Raw genomic sequence first — 27,634 nt, 5'->3', positions numbered from 1 at the left:
GACAGAGAAGAGCACGCTATCAATAACTGTCGCCGTTTGAGAGGGCTCGGATAATTGGGCTGTGTGAGGCTGGATTATCGCTAAGGACTGTCGCTGCACGTGTTGGCCGACAGGCATCTACGGTACAACGTGTATGGCAGCAGTGGTCAAATGAAGGTACCCACACTCGTAGACCTGCCGCAGGCCCAGCGCGACAGACAACTGTGAGAGAGGATCGCCGCATCATTCGGATGGCCCGGATGGAACCCCATCCAACAGCAGCGCAAATTCGAGCAGCTGTGGCACCCCACGTTACACAACAAACAGTTGGTAATCGCCTGCGTGCAGCTGGCTTACGAGCCCGTGTCCCTGCAGAAGTTGTTCCATTGACCCCACAACAGCGACGTGTAAGACTGGCCTGGTGTCGAGAAAGATCGACGTGGGTCGACGAATGGCATAGGGTCGTCTTTAGTGATGAATCGCGCTTCTGTCTTGTCCCCGGTGATCGCCGGAATCGTGTGCGCCGACGTACCGGGGAGAGGGGCTGCCCAGATCTTATTGTCGAGAGGCACACAGGGCCAACACCAAGCATTATGGTCTGGGGAGCTATTGGCTTTAATGTAATATCACAATTAGTGCTTGTTGAGGGCACTATGACTGCTCGACAGTACGTTGATAGGGTACTCAATCCAGTGGTTGTCCCTATGATGGCGAACATTGCTAATGGGATGTTTCACACTGCACGCATCTCCAGAGAAGCTATCCACGACATCACAACCTTATAATGGTCCGCCAGATCCCCGGACCTCAGTCCTATTGAGCATGTGTGGGACATGATGGGTCGACAACTGGCCAACCGTCCTCAGCCACCCACAACTCTGGAACAACTGACCCGTGCAGTGCAGCAACCATGGGCCACAATTCATCAGGAAGCGATCCAGGGCCTTATTGACTCCATGCCTCGACGAATTAATCAATGTATTGCAGCTCGTGGTGGGCACATCCTGTAATGATTGTTGTCCAAACTTGTGGTCAGAGGGACCTGAAAGTGTATTCATCGAATCACAACCGAACACTCGTCTTGCATGTTCAATTGCAGCAATGTAGCACCACTCCTTCTGGGTGTTGCAATTTCCATTTTCTTCAGTGTATTTCCAACCAGCCATCGCAAACATCCTCAGGTCGAAGAAACGCTAAAGAAGCACACATGCGGATGATCATTCTCACTTCTTCGTTCTTCATATACTCACAAGCAAGTCCCAAATCTTGAACTTTTCTCCAGATGCACTTTTTCATGTGGGAGTAGCATCCTCTTACCTCCACTGCTGGAAATACAAGTTTAATGGCCGAAATTGCTGCCGATTCAAAATCGACCGTCACACTCGCTGGATTCCACTCTCGTATGACCTCAATAATAATGCGAAAAAGCCGAATATATGTTTCTTTTATTTTGTTTAGCAAGAGAGCAAATAACCTGGATATATATTTGTTTCGTTTTTTGAGCTTCCAATATCTACATGAATGATATAAATTTGCGAAAATTGTTTACTGCAACTCTTACAAGTTCCATCAATAAAAAAATCTTGCTAACTTCTCAAAGCTTCTTTTCCTAAAGTTCCACTAAAAATAATAAGTCGCTCGCCAGTGTCGTCGTCTTTCAAAGGTATACTACTCCCATCTGTCATGGTAAACAATTCCATTTTCAGGACGACTTCTTCAGACAATTCCGGTTCTCGTTGATTACCTTGCGATTTGGCTCTGTGACTATATAATGCCATCTTCGTAACTTGCTCTGCTGGTATTTCGGTTACGAAAACACAGCCCTTGTTGTTCACAGTATATTTTAGAAACTGGTGTGTTCTCGCGCGCTCTCTTCTTCGCCTGATTGAGAGTTTTTAATACTTCTAAGCGAGCTTCATCAGGAGGTCCACATTGATGCTCGCTTGAACACAGCACTTCACCACGTTGGCTCTTGATTTATCCTCGGCAACGTGCCGATATCTTGTTTGTACAGCACCAAATTACAATTTCATCTTCTTTTCTGTCCTTTTAATATTGTACGAGTAACCTTGGTAGTGGGCGCACGGCTTCCCGTGACTGTTCGTTGAAACTTCCATATCAAGCAAAACTAGAATGCACCAAATAAATATGACCAGAACCCTATGACACTCGGAGCGAAAATGAGAGGAAGTAAGTCTAGCAGGCAAGTGCACTTTTTAGAGTGAAAGTGATAGTCCTGTGGAATTTCCGGGGAGGGAGCCGGACAGTGACTTGAGTCACGCTCAGTTGTAAACAGCTAATGGACTGGGGGCGATTGTCACTGGGGGCGAATGACTAATATTCGTTTTATTTGAGCTGCGATGAGGTCAAAGCATCTGCTTAAGGGCACTTGCTTGGCTGCATTTATCAAAACAGTTAGGTGTTTTTCAGGTACGTAAGACGACGAGAAACATCGCATCTGGAACGATATCTATACTCTTTTATCACTTTTCCAGTTGTAAATGATAATCTGTGTTGGTGAAATCTCTGAAACACTTCAGATGAAAGTTCGTTTATGTCGTTGTTGGACGAAAAGATATGTATGTTGTCCCTTTAACTATAATTTTAATTCGTTAACTTCTTGTGTATTCGCTTTTGTCCTTATTGGATATTCATCAGGGAAAGTTTTCTGATGACTATCGTAGTGACAGTTTGATTTCCTAAAAAAATTAGAATAATTGATGCAGAATACAAGTCACTCTTGTACTGTCACCGTTTTTCACAACTAGAAATCTTCTTCCCACTCATCTTGGAAACAGTACGATTTCCTTCTTTTTAACTCAAAGCTTTTACCGGGACATCCCATTCATGGAGGAGGTGACAGCTCTCTAGGAAGTGCCACCGTTATTACTGCTAATTTGGACGAGCCTAGGCATTATCTTCGACCACGTTTGTTCTGTCCTACTGCACGTTCAACATTCCAGGAAAAGATTGCTGATTTTCACGGGTAGGTTTATGCAGCAGAAGAATGAATGATGTTCAGGAATGTTACCTAGTTACCTCGCTTATATTACTGAGAAAAGCTGGATTGTAATTTCTGTGACCTAGCATCGTACGCACACTCAATGTTAGTGCTGTTATACTAAGACAAGTAAGATTGTAATTTCTATGATCTTGCATCGTACGCACATCCAATGTCAGTGCTTTGTTGTCCGAACTCGTCTTAGTTCTTCGCTGAAGTAGTTTTCACTGATGTGTGGTTCATGTAAATCGTAGTTACTATATTAACTACTAAATATCAATCGCCGTTGCGCCTGTGAAAACCGCTTTGCGAAATATTTCAGCTCAAACCGTGGACGGTGAGTGAACGGTAAGTTTCTGTTACCTATGGTTCAAAATCGTACGAGGTGTACCAAATAATTCTCGTTCTTAATGATATACTCTGCTCAAAAAATATATAAAATAAATAAAAAATAAAACTGGTCACGTCTTTAGATGTTTCTAACTACATTGTACGAATGCTTAGTGGGATGTGGTCACGAACCTGCTGGAGAGGTGATACTCCCGCGTGGCGCTTCCCAGGTGGGGTTCCTAACCGGCTTGCCGGCGGACTTGAGGGAAATAAAATATCTCTCGCGGACCAAACACAAAACCCCCTGTGGGTGGGGGACGCAGACGAAGAATACACCCACGGCATCCCCTGCCTGTCGTACGAGGCGACTAAAAGGGGCGACCAAGGGATGATTGTATTAGAACCATGAAACTACTTGTGATTAGTACCACCACGCGGGGAACACCATGGGTCGCTTTTACTTGCGCGTAGTATCACTATGTTAGGTACACAATAGGTTTGTGATTAGTAGCAACAGAGTGCGTTGCCGGCTTTTAAAGTACCGTACCTGTGATTAGTACCACTTTAGGAGCGACACCATAGGTGAGAGACACCATGGTTCTGGCTTGCCTACGATTAGTACACCACGGGATAGTGCGAGCCCCTGTGGTTAGTACACGTCTGTGATGAACACCATAGGTTGGCGTTGCCTGTAAATGACGCCGCAATGTGCGAAACACCATAGGCCTGCATTACATGTGCCAATTTCATTACCTGTGAGTAGTACCATGATGTGTGAATACCGCGACTGTACGCTACTTTTAATTAGTACCCTACATAGCTCGATAGCTGCAGTCGCTTAAGTGCGGCCAGTATCCAGTATTCGGGAGATAGTAGGTTCGAACTCCCCTGTCGGCAGCCCTGAAGATGGTTTTCCGTGGTTTCCCATAATAATAATAATGTTATTTGCTTTACGTCCCACTAACTACCTTTTAAGGTCTTCGGAGACGCCGAGGTGCCGGAATTTAGTCCCGCAGGACACAGGGCTGTCGTATTTGAGCACCTTCAAATACCACCAGTCTGAGCCAGGATCGAACCTGCCAAGTTGGGGTTAGAAGGCCAGCGCCTTAACTGTCTGAGCCACTCAGCCCGGCAGGTTTCCCATTTTCACACCAGGCAAATGCTGGGGCTGTACCTTAATTAATGCCACGGCCGCTTCCTTCCAACTCCTAGCTCTTCCCTGTCCCATCGTCGCCATAAGACCTATCCGTGTCGGTGCGACGTAAAGCAACTAGCAAAAAAAAAAAAAAATAGTACCGCAACATGACAACCATGGTTCTACTTTCCTAGCGGTAAGTACCATTATGAGGGGCCGATGACTTGGATGTTGGACTCCCTTAGACTACAAGCATCATCGATTCAGTATTATGCTCTAGAAGCAGTCCCTTGGTCAGTAATACTATTGTTTTACGTCAGTTTCTGTGAATGTGAGGCATTGCGGGTCGGATCCACTGATTGTTTTAAATTCATATCCATCCATTCATTCCTCGTCCTCACGTTTTGAATTCTGGTCAGTGGATGATTTTGGACTTTTAATTTGTCATTACATTTCGTCTCATTTCGTATCATTAGGGGCCGATGACCTAGATGTTAGGCCCCTTTAAACATCATCATCATCATCATCGTCATCAGTGGGATGTGGATTAGACTCTTACAGCAGTAACGTGTTCTCTTTACATTAGAGAGTTCTCTAACTGTCATCCGGATGTTTGGAAGGTCTCAGTGCCAGTTCAAAGTTGAGATAGTCTCAATTTAAAGTGTGTGCGAAGGTTGGTCTGTGTGAAGTATGGTAGTTAATAACTCGTGATTGATCGTGCGAACCGAGATAGTCAACAGGGAAATCAGTTATCATAGAATGAACCCACTCGTGCGCTTATACTGCTTGAAAAAGACTACTCACAGACACACATTGAGACTACTACATAATGTACCCTGATGAGATAGGCCCTAGTTTCATGATTTGGTTTTTTTGAAGATAAATACAGATATATAGAAATATTAAATGAAATACAGTGTCAGTTTTGTGTGGACGGGAGAATTTCAACATAGCCCGGAGTGATCGCGACAAACCGTCGCCACAGTAAGCTTGTCATTAGGGGGAGAATGTTTCTTGGCCAGAAGATAAGAGGATTAAAGCTAGAGCTCACAACAACGAAGTAATGACTTCGAGGAAGTGAAAGAGTATATATTTCGGACCAAGGGCGAGCAGATGTATCACCAATACCGGGAATATGACGTACCAGTTTTCCACGCCCGAGGCATTTGGTGTTGTCAACGTTACAAGGAAGAGATTTCAAACTAACCGAAGCGGTGTTGACCAATGAGAAAATTTATCATAGGCCCGCAGATAAACCAACATAAGAAAAACTCAGAGTGAACTCCAGTTAGCTTCTCCGATAACAATAATTAAATTATTCCAACCACATAATTGAATAGAGGGGATTTTTGTGATATCATTCCCATGTTGATTAATTGTAATCGTAATAAATTAAAGTAATGAATTCGTGGAAATGACCCACGCTATCTCGCCATTGGTCGAGATGAGCACGCCATCAGGGACGCCGAGTTAGCGCGCGAAAGGTGGAGGACAGAAATTAAGTGATATTTCCATGATCACCGAACGATATGAGTTCAGAATGCGACACATGAATGTGTATCGCCAGTGTATTAAGTAGGATAAAGCAAGAGATCCAAATCCACCTGCATATGCCGATTTAGGATAACCAACCCCCCCTCCCCAGGAGCTGACCGCGGATGACCCCGGCGGGAAACCATATCGTCCATAAAAGTCCAGTAATGGAACCTCACCCACCCAGTCGTTTGAAGTCACCAGTCGTGACCGGTCACCAGTCGTGTCAGTCGTATGAAGTAGTTGAGACTCTGACACGTTGACTCTGTAAGTCAGTACCTCGGGACGCATTCGAAGTCAGTTAAAGCTGAAAGTGCGTGAATTAGTAGGAGAATGAATACGAACAGTGAAATTATCCATAGTACCGAGTGTAACTAATCAGTACAACTGTATGTTGAATTTAATAAATGTCCTGTGATTGAATAATAAATAATTAACGGAACGCCGATAGTACCTTTGGAAGGCAGTGTGCGGAGCCTGAAGTAAACACCTCAAGATAGACGGTGAATAACTATCCGACCAGGGAATTATAGGAGCTAGGCGATTATCAAGACGGCTTAGAAATAAACCAGGAAGTGCCGGTTGAAGACGCGATACGCGCCGGTTCAAATGAACGACATTTCGTCGTAATGTGTCACGACGTGTGTTTCGGGCGTATATGAAGAGTATATTGTGCGAGTGTCAGGGGTCTAGGAGCACCTATAAGTGTTTTTTTTTGTTATTAGTATTCTTGTATAAAATAGTGTAATAAGGTGTCAATCATGGGTAGTCACCCAGAAGTGTTTTATTGTGTTAAATTTATATTGTGCGACATGATGGACGAGTAAATCACCATGGGGCCGTAAGGCCTATACCTCATCCGCTACGAGACAATGGAATTCTACATAGGAATGAGTACACAATTTTGATATTTGGGGGATGTTATCGCGACTAAACGGGGTTCAGTGTAAATTAATTATGGTTACTTAACATGGTCCGCCTCCCGGGTCCATGATTTTATTTTTTTGTGTAGACGGACGAACTAATTTATATTAACGTAATAATGGGTTAGATTAATTAATTTGAGTATTTGTTTGTTGTATATAATGTAAATATGGGATATATTTCTTTCAATTAATGCATGCTGTTGGTAATACTTTGACTTAAGTTCATTTCAAGTGTTAAATTCCTTTTTTTGTGCTAACCCATTTATTTGATTTCCAATCACTGCGGTGATCATTTGTATTTTAATTAGGAATATTTTCTACCTGACAGCCAGATTATGAAAGAGCCAGAGTAGGTAAAATTTGTGTTGCGTACGGAAGGTCATTAAAATACTAATAATAATAATAATGTTTGTGAGTTGACAAAGGAATGTAAATTAATAATAATAATAATATTTGTGCGTATGCAAGTTAAAGTATAATAATGATGACAGTGCTTCGTGAGTTAGCCAGTGCAAATATAATAATCAATGTGGAGATGACATGTAGCGTTAAAGACTTTCATTCGCGTAATCAGTTTGATTTTACGTAAATTTTTGATTTTACGTTTTTGGACTTTATTTTAACCATTAAAATTTGTTTAAAAGCGATATAGGCACGTGAAGTAGAATGGTCACGATATGTTGAAAGCCCAGAATGGTTTGAGCCCATATTTAGACTTGGAAGTCATGAGGGACGAATATCCGGCGTGAAATAAATTGAGCCGTATTGTTTGTAATGATGAAATAGATGAATCTCAAGGCCTAAGATGATATAAAATACAGATGCCGGTGTTATTAGTGGTAGAATCCACGCACCGAGGATTAATTTATAAATTAAATGTTTGAAGAGTTCCGATGAAGAAATGGACTTCAAATTGGAAGGAATAGTTTAGCAATCGCCGGCATTGGAGGTATTTGCCCAGCCGCGATGTGCCGTAGGTTGTGAGATGGATCTTGGGAGGACATGTGTCCCCATATAAAATTAACGGCAGTACGAAATTGAAGGTACGGTCCCGAATACCGTGTTGTCCCGACCAATATAAAGCAGATCTTAGTGGTTCATAACGGGATTTAACATATGTGACTAAATTCTAAAGAGTGGAAATTAAAATATCATCTTTCCATTTTTAATAATAATAATAACAATAATCATACTCCAAGTGAATCTTGTCTTAAATCAAGTGCTTAGTGCCAAGATAAATCGGAATTGTAAAAGGGGTTATGCGTTAAACATATTAAGAGTGAACTACCGTGTAACAGGCGAAATTATTTTTTTTAAATTATTAATAATAATAAATATAAAAAACAAGCTACTTTTTTTTTGAAGAATTTATTTTTTTATATTTTGGACATAATAATGATGTTGGGAGTTGAAATGAAAGATTTGAGATTTTTTATTTGAAGAAGGAGAAGAAGAATAACCAATGAAGATACTTTTTTTAAATTTTTTTTTGATGAGAATAATAAGAGCGAGAAGTTGAAGTAATATAGCGAGGATGATTACGGGTTACGATAATCACGATTTACACTATTAATAATAATGTTAATAATAATAATAATAATAATAATGAAAAGTTGAAGGAGCAGAAGATAAAGAACTTGCAATAGTAATTTGAGAATAATAATTATGATGAAAGGAAATTAAGATATTTAATGGGCGATGATTCATTGTTACGAATATAATAATAATAATAAAAAAAATTATAATAATAAAAATATTTATGAGGAAGCTGATCATTATATTGTGCGGATAAATTAGGAGGAAGAACGACCCTTCGTTTGAAACGTCGGCAAGGGTTGGCATATAATCATCCCGGATGACAACTGATAATAATCAAATACAGGATTATAATTGAAATTAATGATAATAATAAAATTAATTGATGGTAGTCAAAGAATATGATAATGATCAGATAAAGAATGGTAATGATATTATTTAATAATCATAGGAGGATATAATAGGGACAGTCATCCTGTGTCGAACTGCTCCAAACCAGATGTTGGGTTTTCACGGGGAGATAGCGGTAGATACGTAAATAACCCACGGACGGCACATGTCTTCAGGGCCAGAGCAAAGTAATGAACCTTTCCGTACGTCTTGTCGTATTGACAAGTGTAAATATTGAAATAGGCTTTGAGTTAATGAACTCTACCTGGCGTGTTTGTGAATCTGGAAATAATAGGCTAGAGTTTGTCCGTATTATAAATTCCCGTTTTTTCGAGGCGATAACATTTTCCACGGTGGGTGTCCGGCTCACCAGAATGTACATACCGGAAGTGTCTCATGTCCAAACGGAACGAGGAGACGACAGTAAAAAGTTACTGTCGTGCCTTCGTCTCCGAAAGAAGATCTCCAGCGGTGAAACGTCCAATCATACGGATGTGAATTCGATCCCCAGTAACCATTTGGGGCGAATTCACCAGATGTTTTACACTACCATAGTAGTGAGGTAAAATCCAAGTATTATGTCATTTATTTTTCAGGATGAAAGTGTCCCAATGTAAAATTGTCATCATGTGTAGTATGCAAAATAAGTGAATAAATTGCTTCTCATTGCAATTTCAATAGGAAACAGTTTCCATATCTTTTCATTGTAGTTAGTCCAGTATGCCCATGGAATTTTAGTTGTCACTTCCCAGTCCTATTGTGGAGTCAAAAATTTGTATCCATGAATGAGTCGTCCCCCGTAACCTTAATTTGCATGCCCCGTTCATCCCTGTGTTCATTTGATGCGCCGATATATAATTTTTGATTTTCTTTATATAAATGTTTTTATCGTTTTCGAACTGATCACCCCTGAGATAAATGCTAGTCTGGGACTCAGGAGGTGAGCGGGTGCAATAGAGACACGAGAGTCTGGCGAGGACGTGAGGAGCGATTTCATCCGACAGCTGTACATTATTCTGTTTCTTATGGAGGTGGACTTGTTGTGGTGTGGGCAGGCATAAGTCTCGCCATGAAAACAGATCTCCTGATTATTTCCAATAGATCTGTAACTGCTCAACGGTCCTTTGACGAGATCTTAGTGCCACATGTGATTCCATACATAAGAACACTTGAAGAAAACGCAGCGTTCATGCATGGTAATGCTAGAGCGAATGATTCCGACATTATTCGTAGATTCCTGTAGAACACTACGAGCAACGAATGGAGTGAGATCCAGAAGTCCCGACTGGAATCCGATTGAACAAGTCTGTGACCAACTGGAACAATGCATCCGAGGGGAAACCCACCACCCAAAACACTAAAAGTCTGTGAAGACGCCCATTTTGGAAAGTGGGGACATGTGCCTTAAAGTGTGGTGCCTTGTCAGAAGCATGAGAAGGCGTTGTGAAGCTAATCTCCATGCGATGTTTGGTAATACCCTGTATTAGGACTCTTAGGCTAATTACCGTAGTCATTTTGATATATGACCAGGAACTACTTTGTTAATGACGCCTTGTGCAGTGACGTCGTGTATTGAGTGTCCAAAGAATGCTTTTCAATTTGTAATTGTTACAAGGAAGGTAGTTTGTTCTTATTGCGTATCTGTTTTCATTTCAATAAGTGCATCATGGAGAAATGAACATATGAAAAAGTGACCAAATTTCTTTTTCAGGCAATGTCTGTGCTGCCAGTCAGTATTTTTCGTACAACATCGCCACATAGCAGTTCTCGCCGGCGCATGAACCTATAACGTCCTTTCAACTGAAATTAATGCAATTGATGGAATGGGCAACAGAGTGCCAGAAAATGTCCCGCAGAAGTTCTTTAACATGCCGGGAGTCAACGACACGGAGTCGTCACATTTGGAGACCTTTAAATGCCACCGACCTCTTGTGGGATCGAACCTGCAATTTTGGTAACAGGAGGACGTCATTCTAACCCACTGCACCACTGAAGTATGCCTTAACTACTTAGGTTTATATCGTCGTTTCAATGGAAGTCGTTGACTTACGAAATGCTTCTCTTGCCCAATGGTAGATTTGGAGGATAAGGCACTGCACTATATTCTCATGTGGCGCAGAAATTGAGAGCAATGCAGCCAATACAGCGCTTTGATCGGCCCTTACAACATGCAAAGCGTTCATCCTGGAAGTAGACCTTTACAGAAAGATAGCAAAGCAAAGTAAAGTCATCTCCGTACAGGCCATTAAGGCCCTTGGAGGAGTGGAAGGTAAAGGCTTCCACTATTCGTAACCTCGGCACTTGATGGGGTAGAGTGGTTAGCTCTACGCCCGGCCGCATTTGCCCCCAGGAATTAACCTGGTACTCATTTTTGGTGTAGGCTGAGTGAACCTCTGGGCCATGTGCATCTCTTTACAGAACGATACTGTAGTAAAATATACTATTGGATCCTTATTTGTAACCCGGTGGCACCGTCCCCGAACTTAACTCTGTCATTATAATATTGTATTATATTGGCCTTCTATAATAATAATAATAATAATAATAATAATAATAATAATAATAATAATAATAATAATAATAATAATAATAATAATGTAAGTCAATGGAATAACACACGTTACCAGTCGCACAAATTTTCCAGATGTCATTCGTACACAATTTACATATGCGCCGAGCTAGTTCCTAAAAATATATAAATATAAACCTCTGAAGTGTAATATGGCGATTTATTTTCTCTAGTATCTTGCCAATCGTTTACTTGAATAGTGTCTCTGTTTTCTTGTTGTAGCAAAATAATAAACCTTGGATTTTGTGGAGCTTCATGTGTCGTATACTCAAATAGTGCAGTTCCTAATCAATGCAGGAAAGGATCTTTTTACGAAAGAGGCTGTCCATTAATAACAGGCCGTGTTAAGACAATAGAAATTAAAATACGAACCAATCTCTAACTCGCAATTTTCATCCAGACTCAAATGGGGGAAGTTACATAATGCCGTTATAGACGAGGTCTGCGGCCCAAATCGTTGGCTTTCTTTTAAAATCTCTTAAGTACCAATGCTCTTCCTACCCATTGTATCCCTTAAGACTGGTCACGCCCCCAGCCACATATGTATATGCAGGCCATCAGAACATTTTTGTTGTGTTCATTTTTCTATGCCGGTGTGTAAAGGAAAATTAACCTTAAATACATTATACTGTAGGAATGGGTAAATTCACCATGCACACAACATCACTAAAATATGGTATGATAAGGTCCATTTTCCTTTACGTATGAACATATGGAAATGAACACAACGGAAATTATTCTGATGGACTGCATATAAATATGTGGCTGGGAGGACTGACCAGTCTTAAGGATTATAATGGGCAGGAAGAACATTGAGACATATGAGGTTTTAAAAGAAAGACATCGAAATGCCTCGAAAAGAGCCTACACGACGTCTTTTACCACAGTTAATGTCGCGAACCTCCGATCATTCTGTGTCTGGTGGTCATAAAACGTGAGAATCCGTCATAAACCATATGTTGAATTTTTGTACGAATACAAAACGCTTTCACTCACACCATTTGAAAGTTAAAACCGAACTGAGAACAAGCAGAGCGATCTCGGAGACCCCCACGTAATGCATTTATGGTTGAAAAACTGCATCACCTTATTTGACTCTAGACGGGACTCGTGAGTTTAGAGGGTTGGTTCCAATCCTAATTTGAACTGTACTGATTCCTTTTTATTATTGGATGTCATTTTTCCTGTGCCCGGTGTAAAAGATTTCATATTATTTTTACGTGAAAACGTACGGTCGAATTGGGATACCTAATACTATAATGTTTCAGTCTGATATATTGTGTATATCTTAATTTTACTACAGTTAATGATTGTTCTACCCTGATTTCAGCTACAGGATGGATGGAGGACAAAAGGTGGAGTGTAAGATGCATCCTGGACAAGTGATTACTTCACCTACGGCTGAAAACGTTATGTACATGAAAGGTAAGATACAAAGTCATGGATTATGATAGCATTGAAAGGAATTATCTCATCGAAACAGATACACTACTGTTGATAATCTATACCTAAGAGCTAAACCAACGTAAGTCACATTTTAGTGATTGTATAGGAGAGAAGAGAAACGTCAGTTGTGGAGCATTTTTGCTGCATTGTGACGTAGGCAATTAATGTTCATCATTGTTCCTGATATATTTTATGTAATTTTGATCACTGAACACATTCATCAATATAGTTTACACTTCAAATGGTTTATTATTATCTTATTTCCATAAAAATAAAATGACAGTGGACTTACGTTTTACAATGGCTGTAAGTTAACTTCGATACTCCGGCATTACAGTGTTAAGTATCATGAAAACATTAAATAAATACAATGTGGAATCACTACATCCAAACCTCAATACTTACTAGCGTTTAACATTGTGATAACCGGGCGAGTTGGCTGTGCGGTCAGGGGCATGCGACTGTGAGCTTGCATCCAGGAGATAGTGGGTTCGAATCCCACTGTCGGTAGCCCTGAAGATGGTTTTCCATTTTCACACCAGGCAAATGTTGGGGCTGTACCTTAATTAAGGCCACGGCCGCTTCCTTCCAACTCCTAGGCTCCTAGACCTATCTGTGTCGGTGCGACGTAAGGCAACTAGCAAAAAAAAACATTGTGAGAAACAGGTGCCTCCGTGGCTTTGGCGGCAGCGCGCCGGCCTCCCACCGCTGCGTTCCGTGGTTCAAATCGTGGCCAATCTATGTGAGATATTTTGCTGGTCAAAGCGGGGGCGGGACAGGTTTTTCTCCGGGTATTCCGGTTTTCCCTGTCATCTTTCATTCCAGCAACACTCTCCAATATCATTTCATTTCATCTGGTAGTCATTAATCATTGCCTCAGAGGAGTGCGACAGGCTTCGGCAGCCGGCACAGTTCTTGTACTCGCCGCTTCATTAATTCCATTCCTGACCCAGTTGAAACTAGTATTAGACTGTAGATTTTCATTGTGATGAACAGGACTCCTCAAACATCATCTTCAGCTTCATTTTTGTGAGGCAATTTCTGTAGTAGGAACGATAATTCTCTGGAATCCACTGCAGAAGTGTCATTAAATCTTATATTTCGACCAGTTGATTTTTTCATGCTTTGTCTCAGTTGAATATTCAATGGTACATATACTGGATTCCGAATATTTCGCCGCATATCAACAGACTGAAATTCATCCGTGAGGTTTGTTTTATAAAATAGGATCCCAAACGCATCCTTTCTTTGTTGCAACCATAGCACTGAAGATATTTTGAAATGTATCTATCACCTTCAGTGTTCTTTTCTTGTGATATGAATGGGGAGGTATGGCTGTCCATCAAAGAGCTGAAATTCCTTAAGTCTTCCATTTTCATATGTTTCACCCTGACAGGTGTTTTCTTGTTACATTTTGAAATTAAATTAGCCCAGTCATTTCAAGTGAAGATTGTGCTAGTTGGCAGATGCTTCTTGGCTCTCTTTATAATGCCGTGGTTCCCATCAACCTCGATATTGCACCCGTTGCACTTCTTCCTCTGCGGTGATTTCTCCTTTCCGGATCTGCCACGGCTGCCCTGTAATAAAATATACTCACCGCAGACGTTTCTTCTCTCCTTTAGACTGTCTTGTGCGGTGCGATACGGAAATACTAGGCTATTAGGCTATAGGCTAATCTTTCCTACTGAAATAATTTAAATACTGGCACACACTGAGGTTTAAATGTGGTTTATTATAAAATTACTTTGAAAACTGAAGAAATCAAGTAATACCACATAACTCTGATTAAAGCGTGTGTGTAATAACTGTGACCGACATCAACTCATTGGAATCATACAAAAATGTCTTTATCCTCTGATCTAATTACCGATGGTCTAATTTAAGTGACGTCGTGGTTAAATAGATACATTATAATCCAGTTTCTATATTGATTCTGTAACTCTGTGACAATTTACAGGATTCTCTGACTGTGTGATCTTCCAAACTCTCACTGATATGACCTCTGGAAATCAATTATGGCCTGAAATGTAATAATAAAAAACATTATATTTACCTGTTATCAAAAAGAAAAATAGTATTCGCGTGTGTGTAGTTAGCTACTCAGAACATTAATCTCTTCCGTCTACATCGTCATTTAAGTTAAATTACAATAATCTTTATATGGCCTTAATGGTCATTTATGGCTAAAAGTCACCATCTGACATCTCAAAACAAAATAATTGCATGATAAGATTTTATTCCCACTAATTCTGTCTTTATCACAAGTTCACAGATTCATTGTTGGCACCACTGTGTAAAACCATGAAATAGGAGGTCATTCGCCTCAACTTTGAATATTTTAGCTGATCAACTGAACAGTCACTGTTTATCTTTAAGTTTACATAGCATGTGTTGCTCATATTAGATCTCACAGGGACCCACATTACCTAAATAAGTACAGAGATACATGAAATACCTTCATAATTCAGTGATCAACGTTGGCTTGATTTTCAAATATAAGAAAATCTATAATTGGTGCGTGTACTGTTGAGTGACGTTTCTCCTTGTGTGTGCTACTACAATGTAAATAAGTGAACTGAAGGTGCCGCGTACTATAATTAGCCTAACGTGACATGACACAAGCTGTCAAAACCCTACTACTAATTGAAGATAATGTGGACAATTGTCCCTCCTTGAATACACAAGAATATTCTTTACACTAAAAACCTCAGAGGGTATACCTCAGGTCTTCTCTTTGTGAGCAACTGCTTTGTGCAGCAATGTTCTAAATAAATGGGCTTACCAATCCCAAAAACACAACAATGGTCACTAATATATCACCTCTCTTCATCCATAAGACCACACGAAGTTCGGTTCAAACGGATATACAGTATAACTTTCGAAAGGCTGGCTGGAAAAGATTTTCCAGTATGTTGGATGAGACGATAAAAACTATCTCTCCTATACCCGAAGACTATGACAAATTCATTGATATCGTGAAATTCTGTTCATGGGCATCAATTCCCAGAGGCTGCAGGACACGCTATCTTCAAGATATAACTCCTGACACAACTGCTGTGCTGCACGATTACTACAGGCTTCACGAAAAAGACCCATTTCGTGAGCAAACTATTCAAGCAGCACAAAGTGTTCTTTCCTCTATCTCCCAGACAAAGAAGGAGAAGTGGATGAAGCTGATGTCTGAAGTCGATATGGGTAGGAGCAGTCAAGAAGCTTGGAGACGTTTAAGACGCTTGAGCAATGATCCTACTCAACCTAACACACATGCCAAAGTAAGTGCAGATCAAGTAGCACACCAATTTTTGCTTAATGGAAAACCAAAACTTCAACAGTAATAAAGGTGTTTTAATTTGTTCCACCTATTCAATACTTATATTTTCACTTATAGTGGTTACATAAACTGATTCTTAGTTACTACAGGCTAAGAATTAGTTTATGTAACCACTATAAGTGAAAATATAAGTATTGAATAGGTGGAACAAATTAAAACACTTTTATTATTGTTGAACTGTAAAATTTTCAATACGGACCTAAAATGAGGTTTATAACATGTAAAACCTAAACTTTCCATGAAAATAGGGAAGAATCCTATAGCCAGACAACCAGACGATAACAATGAGTTATCTAAACATTTCACACTAACTGAACTGGAATTAGCTCTCAGTAAGTGTAAGATTGGGAAGTCAGCAGGACTTGATGACCTTCGAATGGAACAAATTAAGAACATCGGTCCTACTGCGAAGTACTGGTTGGTAGAACTCATGAACAACTGCGTTCAGTCTTCCATGATACCTAAAATATGGAGAAAGGCTAGGGTCATAGCCATTCTGAAACCAGGCAAAGATAAAAATGACCCTAGAAGGTACGGTACAGACCAACCTCCTTATTATGTCATCTTTTAAGATTCTGGAGAGACTTATCCTCAATAGGTTGACTGATAAAATCGAGCCACTTCTGATTCCAGAGGGAATAGCTGCACATCGCAGGTGTTAACATTAAGTCAACACATAGAAGATGGTTTTGAAAGCCGGAAAATCACAGGAGCCGCATTTATAGATCTCTCGGGAGCATATGATACTGTTAATCATCGAATTCTCCTAGGAAAGGTATATAGCATGACAAAGGACTTTCATCTGACTTATGCCATTAGAAACCTACTTCAAAATCGAAGTTTCTTCGTTGAGTTCCAGGGAAAAAGAAGCAGGTGGAGGATAAAGAAGAACGGACCACCTCAGGGAAGCGTGTTGGCACCAATGCTTTTCAATATTTGCACAAATGATCAGTCTCTTCCCGCCGGGACGAATAGTTTCATCTCTGCTGATGATTGTGTCATCACATCTCAGGGGGATAACTTTACGACGATTGAACAAACATTGTCCAAAGCTCTAGACACTCTCGTTGGCTATTACAAGAAGAATCAATTAACACCAAACCCAACTAAGACGCAAACCTGTGTTTTCCATCTAAACAACAGGGAAGCGTCCCGAACTCTGAAGGTCACTTGGCAAGGCATAGCATTACATTACTCTCCTACCCCGAAGTACCTCGGAGTCACTCTGGATCGTGCCTTAACCTACAGAAAACATTGTTTGAACATCAAGCAGAAAGTGGATGCTAGAAACAATATTGTGCGGAAGCTAACTGGAACATATTGGGGAGCACAACGAGACACAGTGAGGACATCTGCCCTTTCGCTCTGCTATTCCGCAGTTGAATACGCATGCCTAGTGTGGTACAAATCTTGCCATGGCAAAGCAGTTGATGTAGCACTCAAGGAAACCCGCCGCATTATTACTGGATGTTTGAGACCTACATCTCTGGAAAAAGTGTATTGCCTTGCAGGGATAGCACCTCCCGATATCCGCCGTAAAGTGGCAGCCAAGAAAGAAAAGAGAAAGACGTTGACATCTGAAGCCCGCCCTTTGTTTGGATATGAGCTACCACGCCAGCGCTTTAAGTCTATGAAAAGCTTCTTGACAGTAACCCAAACACTTGCAGGAACAGCGCAGCAAGCAAGAATTCAAGAATGGCGTGTCAGGAGTCAACATACGAGTATCAGTGAATGGATGACCCCAAATGAGGAACTCCCTCCTGGCCATGTTACAGATTGGGTGAATTGGAGAGCACGGAATAGACTGCGCTCTGGTGTTACGCGGTGCAGGGTCAACCAGAAGAAATGGGGTTTCGAAGTGGACAGTACCTTGTGTGTATGTGGATAAGAGCAGACTACAGCCCATTTGCTGCAATGTAGCTCATGCCCATTCAGTTGCACAACAGAAGGCCTGGTTAAAGCGAAGCCATATGCACTTGATGTCGCAAGGTTTTGGGCTCACATAGTTTAATGTGGCTCTTCGTCACTGAAGAATTGATATTATATTTTATGTTCTTTCCTCATATTTAATGTAAAACTTATGTATGCCTCTGTCACGATATAAATAAAATAAAACCACCTAACCTAGACAACACAACAAAGTGAACAAGCTGAAAATACAAAAAAACAAACACCAATATCCTATGTTAATTTATGTGCAAGCCAATTAACGTACACGTCTATTTGCAACACAGATATTAAACTGTCACTTTACTGAATCCTAGAACGCGTGTTGATTTTAGGGTCTATAAGTTGTATCATCACTGAAATCAGCGCCCGCCATGACTTGAGGTAGATTTTCATGGCTGTTTTATGACGTACAACACGTAAATAAACTCGCATAACAACAAAAAATATCTAATAACTAGAGCCCGAAAGTTAGGAAAAATGCCCCTTTTTTATTTGGGTGGACCGGGCGAGTTGGCCGTGCGGTTAGGAGCGCGCAGCTGTGAGCTCGCATCCGGGAGATAGTGGGTTCGAAACCCACTGTCGGCAGCCCTGAAGATGGTTTTCCGTAGTTTCCTATTTTCACACCAGGCAAATGCTGGGGCTGTACCTTAATTCAGGCCACGGCCGCTTCCTTCCCATTCCTAGGCCTTTCCTGTCCCATCGTCGCCAAAAGACCTATCTGTGTCGGTGCAACGTAAAGCAAAATAGCAAAATTATTTGGGTGGATATATCGAAGTGTCACAGAGAGACAAATATGTTTCCGTACGTTTGGGAACAAAAGGACCAGGTATTATTTTGTCTTATTTTGCCTATTTTAGCTTCTGTATCTTATTTGATAGTTTAATGTCTTTTTTTGCCTTTTTCGGTTGTGGATACCTTTTGCTGTTATTTATGTATTAAAATTAACCTGTGGAAAGAGAAAATATATAATTCCAATGCACTGTATTAATGATGAAGAAAATATTCATTTTAACTTAATAGATAAAAAAGTAACATTTACACATTACACAAATCCCTACCGAAAACTCCACAAGCCAAATGGTCGAGAGGGTTACCAGGTCTTATCACTGCTACTTAAAATTAAGTGCTTTAAGAACCAGCCAATCAGAGCAGATGTAAACATTGTATTTTGTGCACGATATAATTACTTCCTTCGACGAAACACTTGTAATTATCTTTCAAAATAATATTTGTGCGTACGTATGATAAAAGGGAAAAGAATTACAAAGACGCTGTACCGAAAAATAATACGTGGGAATAAATATCCTGTAGCAATGAAATCTGACGGTAAATAGCGGGAGACAAGCTCGCAGAGGTGGCGAACGGACGAGAGACAATCCCTGTCAGATAAAACAGTGTCCCTGTATATTTCTTAACATTATGACGGGCTACTAGATTACGAAAAACGATATTATCCAACAGGGGCGGTACGTGGTATCGTTGCAGGGTTGCAGAACTCCCAATAATTTTGCACTTCATTTGTCGTATTTTATTATAATATTTTAGTTTAATAAACCTAACATGTATTCGAAAACATATTAAAATCAACCATCACACGGTGAGCTATTGGCGTTTTTATAGTTACTATGTGAAAGCGTAGAATAATTATTGTCGTATGGATGTTTGGAAAGGAAGTGCGTTTGAAATTCATTAGGGACATAAATATGTAGCGTGCGAGGTCGTACTTGTCTCATAGTACTTAAATCTTTTCTTATAGTGTGAAGGAATAGTGTTCCCTCCAAGGCGTGCTTTAACATGGAACCCTCCGTGGATTTTAGTTTGTATTTTAAGAGAAACTCCGTTTTCGAAATGGAAGGAGGAGGATAAAAAGAAATCTTATCAAGCAATTGTCCCCAGCCAGTTTTGATTTATCAGAAAATAACAGGTACTGCCCCCGGAAAGATGCACATACGAAATTTCCAGGTATCTTGGTATAGTAGTTATCCGTGGTTATGCGGTAGTCATTATTTGCAGAAACTCTTTTGTTGGCCTTGTCTTGTTGTTGGAGTGAAACAGGGAGTCTGGAATCACACAGGATTTGAAAATATGTCCTGTGCTACTAGGTCTTTCCAAAAGCACGAAGGTTCCTCGCAGCATATAAAAATGCCGCGGGATTTAAAGAACTTGAGAAGAATCAGAATCAAATTGCTGACGCTTTAAGAGAAAATGCTCGTCTATACATCACAAAATTGAATGAGAATGTGAGGCTTAACAGACCTTTCATGCGATTACCAATCGATGCAGTTTTATTTCTTTCTAAGCAGGAAATGGCATTTAGAGGCCATGATGAGAGCGGTTCCTCCTTAAATAGAGGGAATTTCAAAGAACTGTAGAAACTTCTAGTTTCCAGCAGCTCGTTAGAAATGCAGCAGCATTATGCTTCTATAAAGAATGTTTTAGCGCAGAATCGAAAACTATACAATGTGAGTTAATAGACTGCATCTATACCTTCATTAGGGATGCTGTGAAAGAAGACATTTTAGAAACCTCTTCCTTTTCAGTTCAGGTCGACGATACAACTGATATCACAAAGAAATCGCAGTGTTCGGTGATACTTCGGTATATTACCGACAAAGGTGCGCTAGTTGAACGCTTTCTTGGTTTTTTGACGTTCGGACCGAACGGCGATTACTTTATTCAGCTTGCTGTAGACTGTTTTGAGTGATTTTCCTACAAAACTAAATTGATTGCCCAGTGTTATGACGGAGCTAGTGTCATGGCAGGTCATCTAAATGGTCTTCAAACTATGGTCAAGAAAGATGCCCCTCACTCATTGTTTGGCACACCGATTAAATCTAGTGGTAAAGCAAAGTATTGCCATCATATCAGAGTGTCGTATTTTTTTGCGAGTCTTGGGGGTATTCCTTGATTTTTTCATTCATCAGCCGAAATAACTTTCATCGCTGATTCAGTAATTGCGAAGCGAATACCATCTGGTGTGGGTGGATACACGTTGGTCGTCACATGGGAAACTTTTGAGTGTGGTTGTCGAGGAGTGGGAGGTATTGAAAGAAATTTTTGAAAGACTCATGTACGATCCTCAGTCAGACGGAAAAAAATCCATTCGCCGATCAGAGGAGTTGTTTAATAACTTCAATAGCTTCCAGTTCACATTTTTATCAATAGTATTCAATGAAATTTTGAGCTTGCTAATATATTATTTAACGTGCTCCAAAAGAAGTCTCTGGACACACGGCAACTGATACTAGGTAAAAGGAATGAAGAAATATTTAAAACTTATTTTCGTACGGATGAGAAGAAAACCAAAATTGAACTAACGAGACATTCTGGTTTAAAAACAGAAAGTGAAATTTTTCTAAAATATCGAGTGCTTTATTTTCAGATACTGGATTCAGTCTCCCTAGAGATTGATACAAGATTTCAAGATATGCAGAAGTTCCAATTTCTTTGCTTAGGAGATACTGTAGCTCTAAGTTTGAAGAATTTTCTAAAATCCTCCCTCTTGATGCTCTAGAAAACTTAAAAATATCTTATCTCACGACATTTGACACACACAGGTTAAAAAATGAACTTCACCGGGCGAATTGGCCGTGCGCGTAGAGGTGCGCGGCTGTGAGCTTGCATCCGGGAGATAGTAGGTTCGAATCCCACTATCGGCAGCCCTGATGATGGTTTTCCGTGGTTTCCCATTTTCACACCAGGCAAATGCTGGGGCTGTACCTTAATTAAGGCCACGGCCGCTTCCCTCCAACTCCTAGGCCTTTCCTGTCCCATCGTCGCCATAAGACCTATCTGTGTCGGTGCGACGTAAAGCCCCTAGCAAAAAAAATGAACTTCAGTTTATCTATTCTGATTCCACCTACAAAAATAACAGTTTGGAGGAAATAATTCTGTCGCTCAATAAAAATGAACTCACGGACGTTCTCAAAGAAGAGTATAAATTATTTTGTTTAATACTTACCATACCGTCTACCAGCTCCTCAGTAGAAAGAAGCTTTTCGTGCCTTAAGCGGAAAAAACCTACTTAAGGAATTCAACATCGCAGAAGAGGTTGACTGCGCTGGCAGCCAAATCCCTGGAGAAGTCACTGCTCAGCGACTTGATGATATCATTGACCTGCACCAGGCCTCTCCGGAGGCCATACGCCATTATTATTACCGAACTGACACAAGAACTCGACCGAACAGATACACGAAACACACTCCGAACATATAATCCATTTGGTCACTAACGATTACGTATCCGTATCACTGTTCGCCATCCGTCTTCTTCCAGTTGACTCCAAGTGACTTCATGGCAAGCTGCTCCATTCAACTCCATCCAACCAACTGCTTCCAACCAACTGAACTATCCAACTGACTACCACTATAGGATACAGCCCTTTATACACTGACTGACAGAGCAAATGCAACACCAAGAAGGAGTGGTCAGAACTTTATGCCAATTGCAGGGTAGACTGACGTCACTGAGGTATGCTCATGATGTGAAATGCGCCGCTGTGCTGCGCACGTAGCGAACGATAAATGGGACACGGCGTTGGCGAATGGCCCACTTCGTACCGTGATTTCTCAGCCGACAGTCATTGTAGAACGTGTTGTCGTGTGCCACAGGACACGTGTATAGCTAAGAATGCCAGGCCGCCGTCAACGGAGGCATTTCCAGCAGACAGACGACTTTACGAGGGGTATGGTGATCGGGCTGAGAAGGGCAGGTTGGTCGCTTCGTCAAATCGCAGCCGATACCCATAGGGATGTGTCCACGGTGCAGCGCCTGTGGCGAAGATGGTTGGCGCAGGGACATGTGGCACGTGCGAGGGGTCCAGGCGCAGCCCGAGTGACGTCAGCACGCGAGGATCGGCGCATCCGCCGCCAAGCGGTGGCAGCCCCGCACGCCACGTCAACCGCCATTCTTCAGCATGTGCAAGACACCCTGGCTGTTCCAATATCGACCAGAACAATTTCCCGTCGATTGGTTGAAGGAGGCCTGCACTCCCGGCGTCCGCTCAGAAGACTACCATTGACTCCACAGCATAGACGTGCACGCCTGGCATGGTGCCGGGCTAGAGCGACTTGGATGAGGGAATGGCGGAACGTCGTGTTCTCCGATGAGTCACGCTTCTGTTCTGTCAGTGATAGTCACCGCAGACGAGTGTGGCGTCGGCGTGGAGAACGGTCAAATCCGGCAGTAACTGTGGAGCGCCCTACCGCTAGACAACGCGGCATCATGGTTTGGGGCGCTATTGCGTATGATTCCACGTCACCTCTAGTGCGTATTCAAGGCACGTTAAATGCCCACCGCTACGTGCAGCATGTGCTGCGGCCGGTGGCACTCCCGTACCTTCAGGGGCTGCCCAATGCTCTGTTTCAGCAGGATAATGCCCGCCCACACACTGCTCGCATCTCCCAACAGGCTCTACGAGGTGTACAGATGCTTCCGTGGCCAGCGTACTCTCCGGATCTCTCACCAATCGAACACGTGTGGGATCTCATTGGACGCCGTTTGCAAACTCTGCCCTAGCCTCGTACGGACGACCAACTGTGGCAAATGGTTGACAGAGAATGGAGAACCATCCCTCAGGACACCATCCGCACTCTTATTGACTCTGTACCTCGACGTGTTTCTGGGTGCATCGCCGCTCGCGGTGGTCCTACATCCTACTGAGTCGATGCCGTGCGCATTGTGTAACCTGCATATCGGTTTGAAATAAACATCAATTATTCGTCCGTGCCGTCTCTGTTTTTCCCCAACTTTCATCCCTTTCGAACCACTTCTCCTTGGTGTTGCATTTGCTCTGTCAGTCAGTGTATAGACACAAGTTGTCACACATTTCTAAAAACAGACATGATGTAACTACCACCCAGCTACAATTGTGCATATTGTGTTGAAATAGCCTCAGGCAAATTTGGAACTCCCTAAGTATTATCTCATCGCCAAAAGCATACACTGACAGAGCGATGACTCGACAGTTACTGTAACCGTATTGCACCATATGTTGCAATGTTTTAAAAGGGAGTATCATAAATAATATATTCATATCTGATATTAGGCAGTAAGTCTCACTTTACGTACATTTAATGCTAATATACACACATATATACGAAATAAATTAACTAAAATGAAACAAGCGTTAATTAATTAATACATAGCGAAATCACATTATAGAATTGAATCAAACAATAATAATAGTTACATTAATAATAATAATAATAATAATAATAATAATAATAATAATTAATGCAGAGATTCAAGATAGAATGAAATTTAGAAGCTTAGTAAACAAACATAAATTTGCAGAGAAACCAACAAGAAAAAATACAGGCTGGACAGAAACACGCAGAAAGGAACACAGTGAAAAAATGAAGAGATATTGGGAAGAAAAGAAGAAGAAACATTGTGCAAAATAAGTTCAAACGCGCTCCACAGCTGGGCACAACGAATCAAAAAAAAAATAATAATAATGCAGAGAAATATTTGTAACGGGATTTGAACCGCTACAACAGGTATCGTTATGTCCCTTACTGTGAACTTTTCGTTTCATTGATTAGGCTCCTCTGTCATTGTCTGCGACTGGGAGTGTTACCCATAGTTCTCAACATCCGGCTTCCCGTGAGAATGTAGACGAGAAATGGTAGCTGTCGGCTTCTCAGTTTTATTTGATGGTACCCTACATGTGCCCTCCATTTTTTTGAACACGTAATCAGAAGCGAAGAGGGGGTTTCTCTTCTGACTGTAGGCCTCCCAGCCTATCAGACAGATTGTTTTTCCTCCGCCAGTGTAGTGAGAACAGTGACTTTCGCCTCATCGGCAATTCCTCGGAAACAGATGAGTAGGGGGGCATATTTTTCGCCCCGGGGCTCCCATCCACTGGCCAACAACAACAACAACAACAAAAAGCCCTCCATTTTGGGTGCTTCCTGGAACGTGGCTTAATGTTGTTTACTCGGATTAAGACTTCCGCCCTAATTTTTCTTTGAGTTTCCATTGCCCAAATTGGAGTGAATTTCACTGCGCTGGCTATGTTTGCAACTAAAAAACCAAACCCCATGGCACTACAGCCCTTGAAGGGCCTTGGCCTGCCAAGCGACCTCTGCTCAGCCCGAAGGCCTGCAGATTACGAGGTGTCGTGTGGTCAGCACGACGAATCCTCTCGGCCGTTATTCTTGGCTTTCTAGACCGGGGCCGCTACCTCACCGTCAGATAGCTCCTCAATTCTAATCACGTAGGCTGAGTGGACCTCGAATGTTTGCAACTAGGTATTGATAAAAATGAACGATCATTCTATATAAATTCAGGATATGGGTGCAATATTATGAGTGTCACCTTTGAGAAGAAACTTATGGTTTACGTCTTTGAGACTGGGACTGCAGTTAAGAAGCCACATGTAAATTAAGCACGCTGTAAGATTGCGGTTTTGTCCTGGACATTTACCTGTCCGTATGGTCGGAACTTCTATTCTACAATTCATAATCCTCTATTTCGCACAACTGAACAGAGAGGAGGCCATTTCATTACCTCTGCCCTGCTGTCACCTCATTCCAAAATATGCACGAAAATCCTTGGGAAGTAGAATCATGTATTGTATAGTTCAGTGTCCAGAGCCTCCCTAAGTAGAACTCTGCGAATTAGTCAAGTACGGTGTTGGCAAACATTTTTGGAGGTCGGCCATTATGGTTTTTACTTGGTATTGAACACTTTGTTTTCCTTATTCTCACTTTTTAGACTGTATCTCAAAGTTCCTTCTTCTCTGTGTTTATTCTTGTTTTTCCTTAATGCCCTTTGCTTTCTCTTCTGTTGACGCATTCTATAGCTGGCATTTGTACAGCTCACAAGTTTATGGAAGGTAGAAAGATAATTGGAATCTTTATTAAATACCTACTTGAAAAGCCATTATTTTGCTTTCTTCGAACCTGCTGCCTTCCATTCTTTAATATGCGTACATTTCTGAAATGTTGAGATAACTTCCCAGATAGTTTTTGTCTGTCCATTCTCTACAATAGTGCCTTTCAAATGAAGGATACTTCATGATGTGTTTCCTTATTTGTTCTGAATCATTATCCGAACTTTTGCAGTACATTTTAGAGAAAAAATGACTGATCACTTGACTAGTAAACCACTGATCATTTATTAAGTTTAAACATGTACCTTCATTACTGTCAGAGAAGAAGCATGGCACGGCTTGATTTTCTGCTGCCAGTTACTTCGTCCTTTTGCGTAGGCTCATTTCCTTTCACAGATAAAGCTACTAACCTTTCTTCCTCTACTTAAATCCATGGTTTATAAGTACTGCACTTCACAGCCTCAGTCTTTAAAATGAATCATTAAAATGCCTTTGTCAGGAGCAAGATATGCACATTGTGTTCCACAACAAGGACAAGAGTTAAAACAACGCATTTCGATTTAAGCTTATAGATCGGTAAAATATTTAGAACCATTTTGTAGTGACGTGCCCTCCGTTTGTTTAGCACCAACATGCATTAGGTCTTACATCATTTTAAACATGCCTATTTACTTTTTGTAAATGAACTTCTGGACTTAATTTAATTTAGTCCAAATGCAAGAGGTCATAGGAACCGTGTTGTCAGAGTTTTCTCAGTTTCGGCAAAAAGATGGTCTAGCTCTCAGGTACAGAAATATTGAAGATCCATGAGGCAGTTGTGATAGTCTTCTGATTTTTACAGTGTACATGTATAATATGGTACCGGTACTAAAGAAATTATTTAACACTTCGCTGACGTACGCTGAAGATGTTCGAATTAAATCAAAAGTGGTCCACAAACACCTAGCTTGGTCAACCTGCCATATTCTTCTAGACATCGAATCAAATACCGTGTTGATTGAGTCCTGAGGGACAGCCATCTATTCATCTCTCACTAATGTTCAGAATTCACTACCAAACGACAGTAATGCTGCACCCGTCATTTGGTGATATCTCACACGTCTACCATGGATGAAAAATGTAACGATGCAGTGTGTCACAGCAGAAGTGATTATTTTCTTAAGGGTCATAGCTACATCCAGCCCGATATTGTCGTGCTGTACTATGACGTGGAAATTGGCCTGCAAGAAAAGAAGTTCTGCTGGTGTCGAAACATCACTGACATAACGGACACTCGCAATAGTGATACGGATACGCACTTCACTGATTTGTGCAATACCTTTTAGCTAATCGAGCACAATGCGTTTTGTTGGTAATGTATTCTTTATAAGGAAGCTCTCTTCGTCGTCATCTGACAAGGAATTCTCCATGATTTTCGCCGAAGCGGAAACTCGGTGTTCTGCCATTCATCCCTTTAGTCGCGTCGTTCGATGCACCATTGCATCTTACTAGTCTTGTAAATTTCGTCGACAATAACCTTTGGAGAAGACGACGAGCACGCAAGCCATTTTCCTTTTCTTCATTATCTGCTTAGCATCACACTATATAGGTTTTCGACGACGAAGGTAGAGGAAAAATAGCGGCCCGACATTTACCTTGTGTGAAAATGGGAAACCACGGGAAACACCTTCA

General features: G+C 41.2%; 1 protein-coding gene across 1 annotated transcript in view; it reads left to right on the top strand.

Moving 5' to 3' along the window:
* Positions 1–27,634, top strand: part of LOC136864208 (uncharacterized) — a 644,576-nt gene that overhangs the window by 435,457 nt on the left and 181,485 nt on the right. The window contains exon 12 of the mRNA XM_067140905.2: positions 12,730–12,824. Within this exon, the coding sequence (XP_066997006.2) occupies positions 12,730–12,824 (95 nt within the window). The remainder of the gene's footprint in view (positions 1–12,729; positions 12,825–27,634) is intronic.

Source organism: Anabrus simplex, chromosome 2 (genome assembly GCF_040414725.1).
Source record: "Anabrus simplex isolate iqAnaSimp1 chromosome 2, ASM4041472v1, whole genome shotgun sequence".
NCBI lineage: Eukaryota > Metazoa > Arthropoda > Insecta > Orthoptera > Tettigoniidae > Anabrus > Anabrus simplex.
Note: the sequence above shows the minus strand (reverse complement) of the source record. Positions and strands in the feature narration are given on the sequence as shown.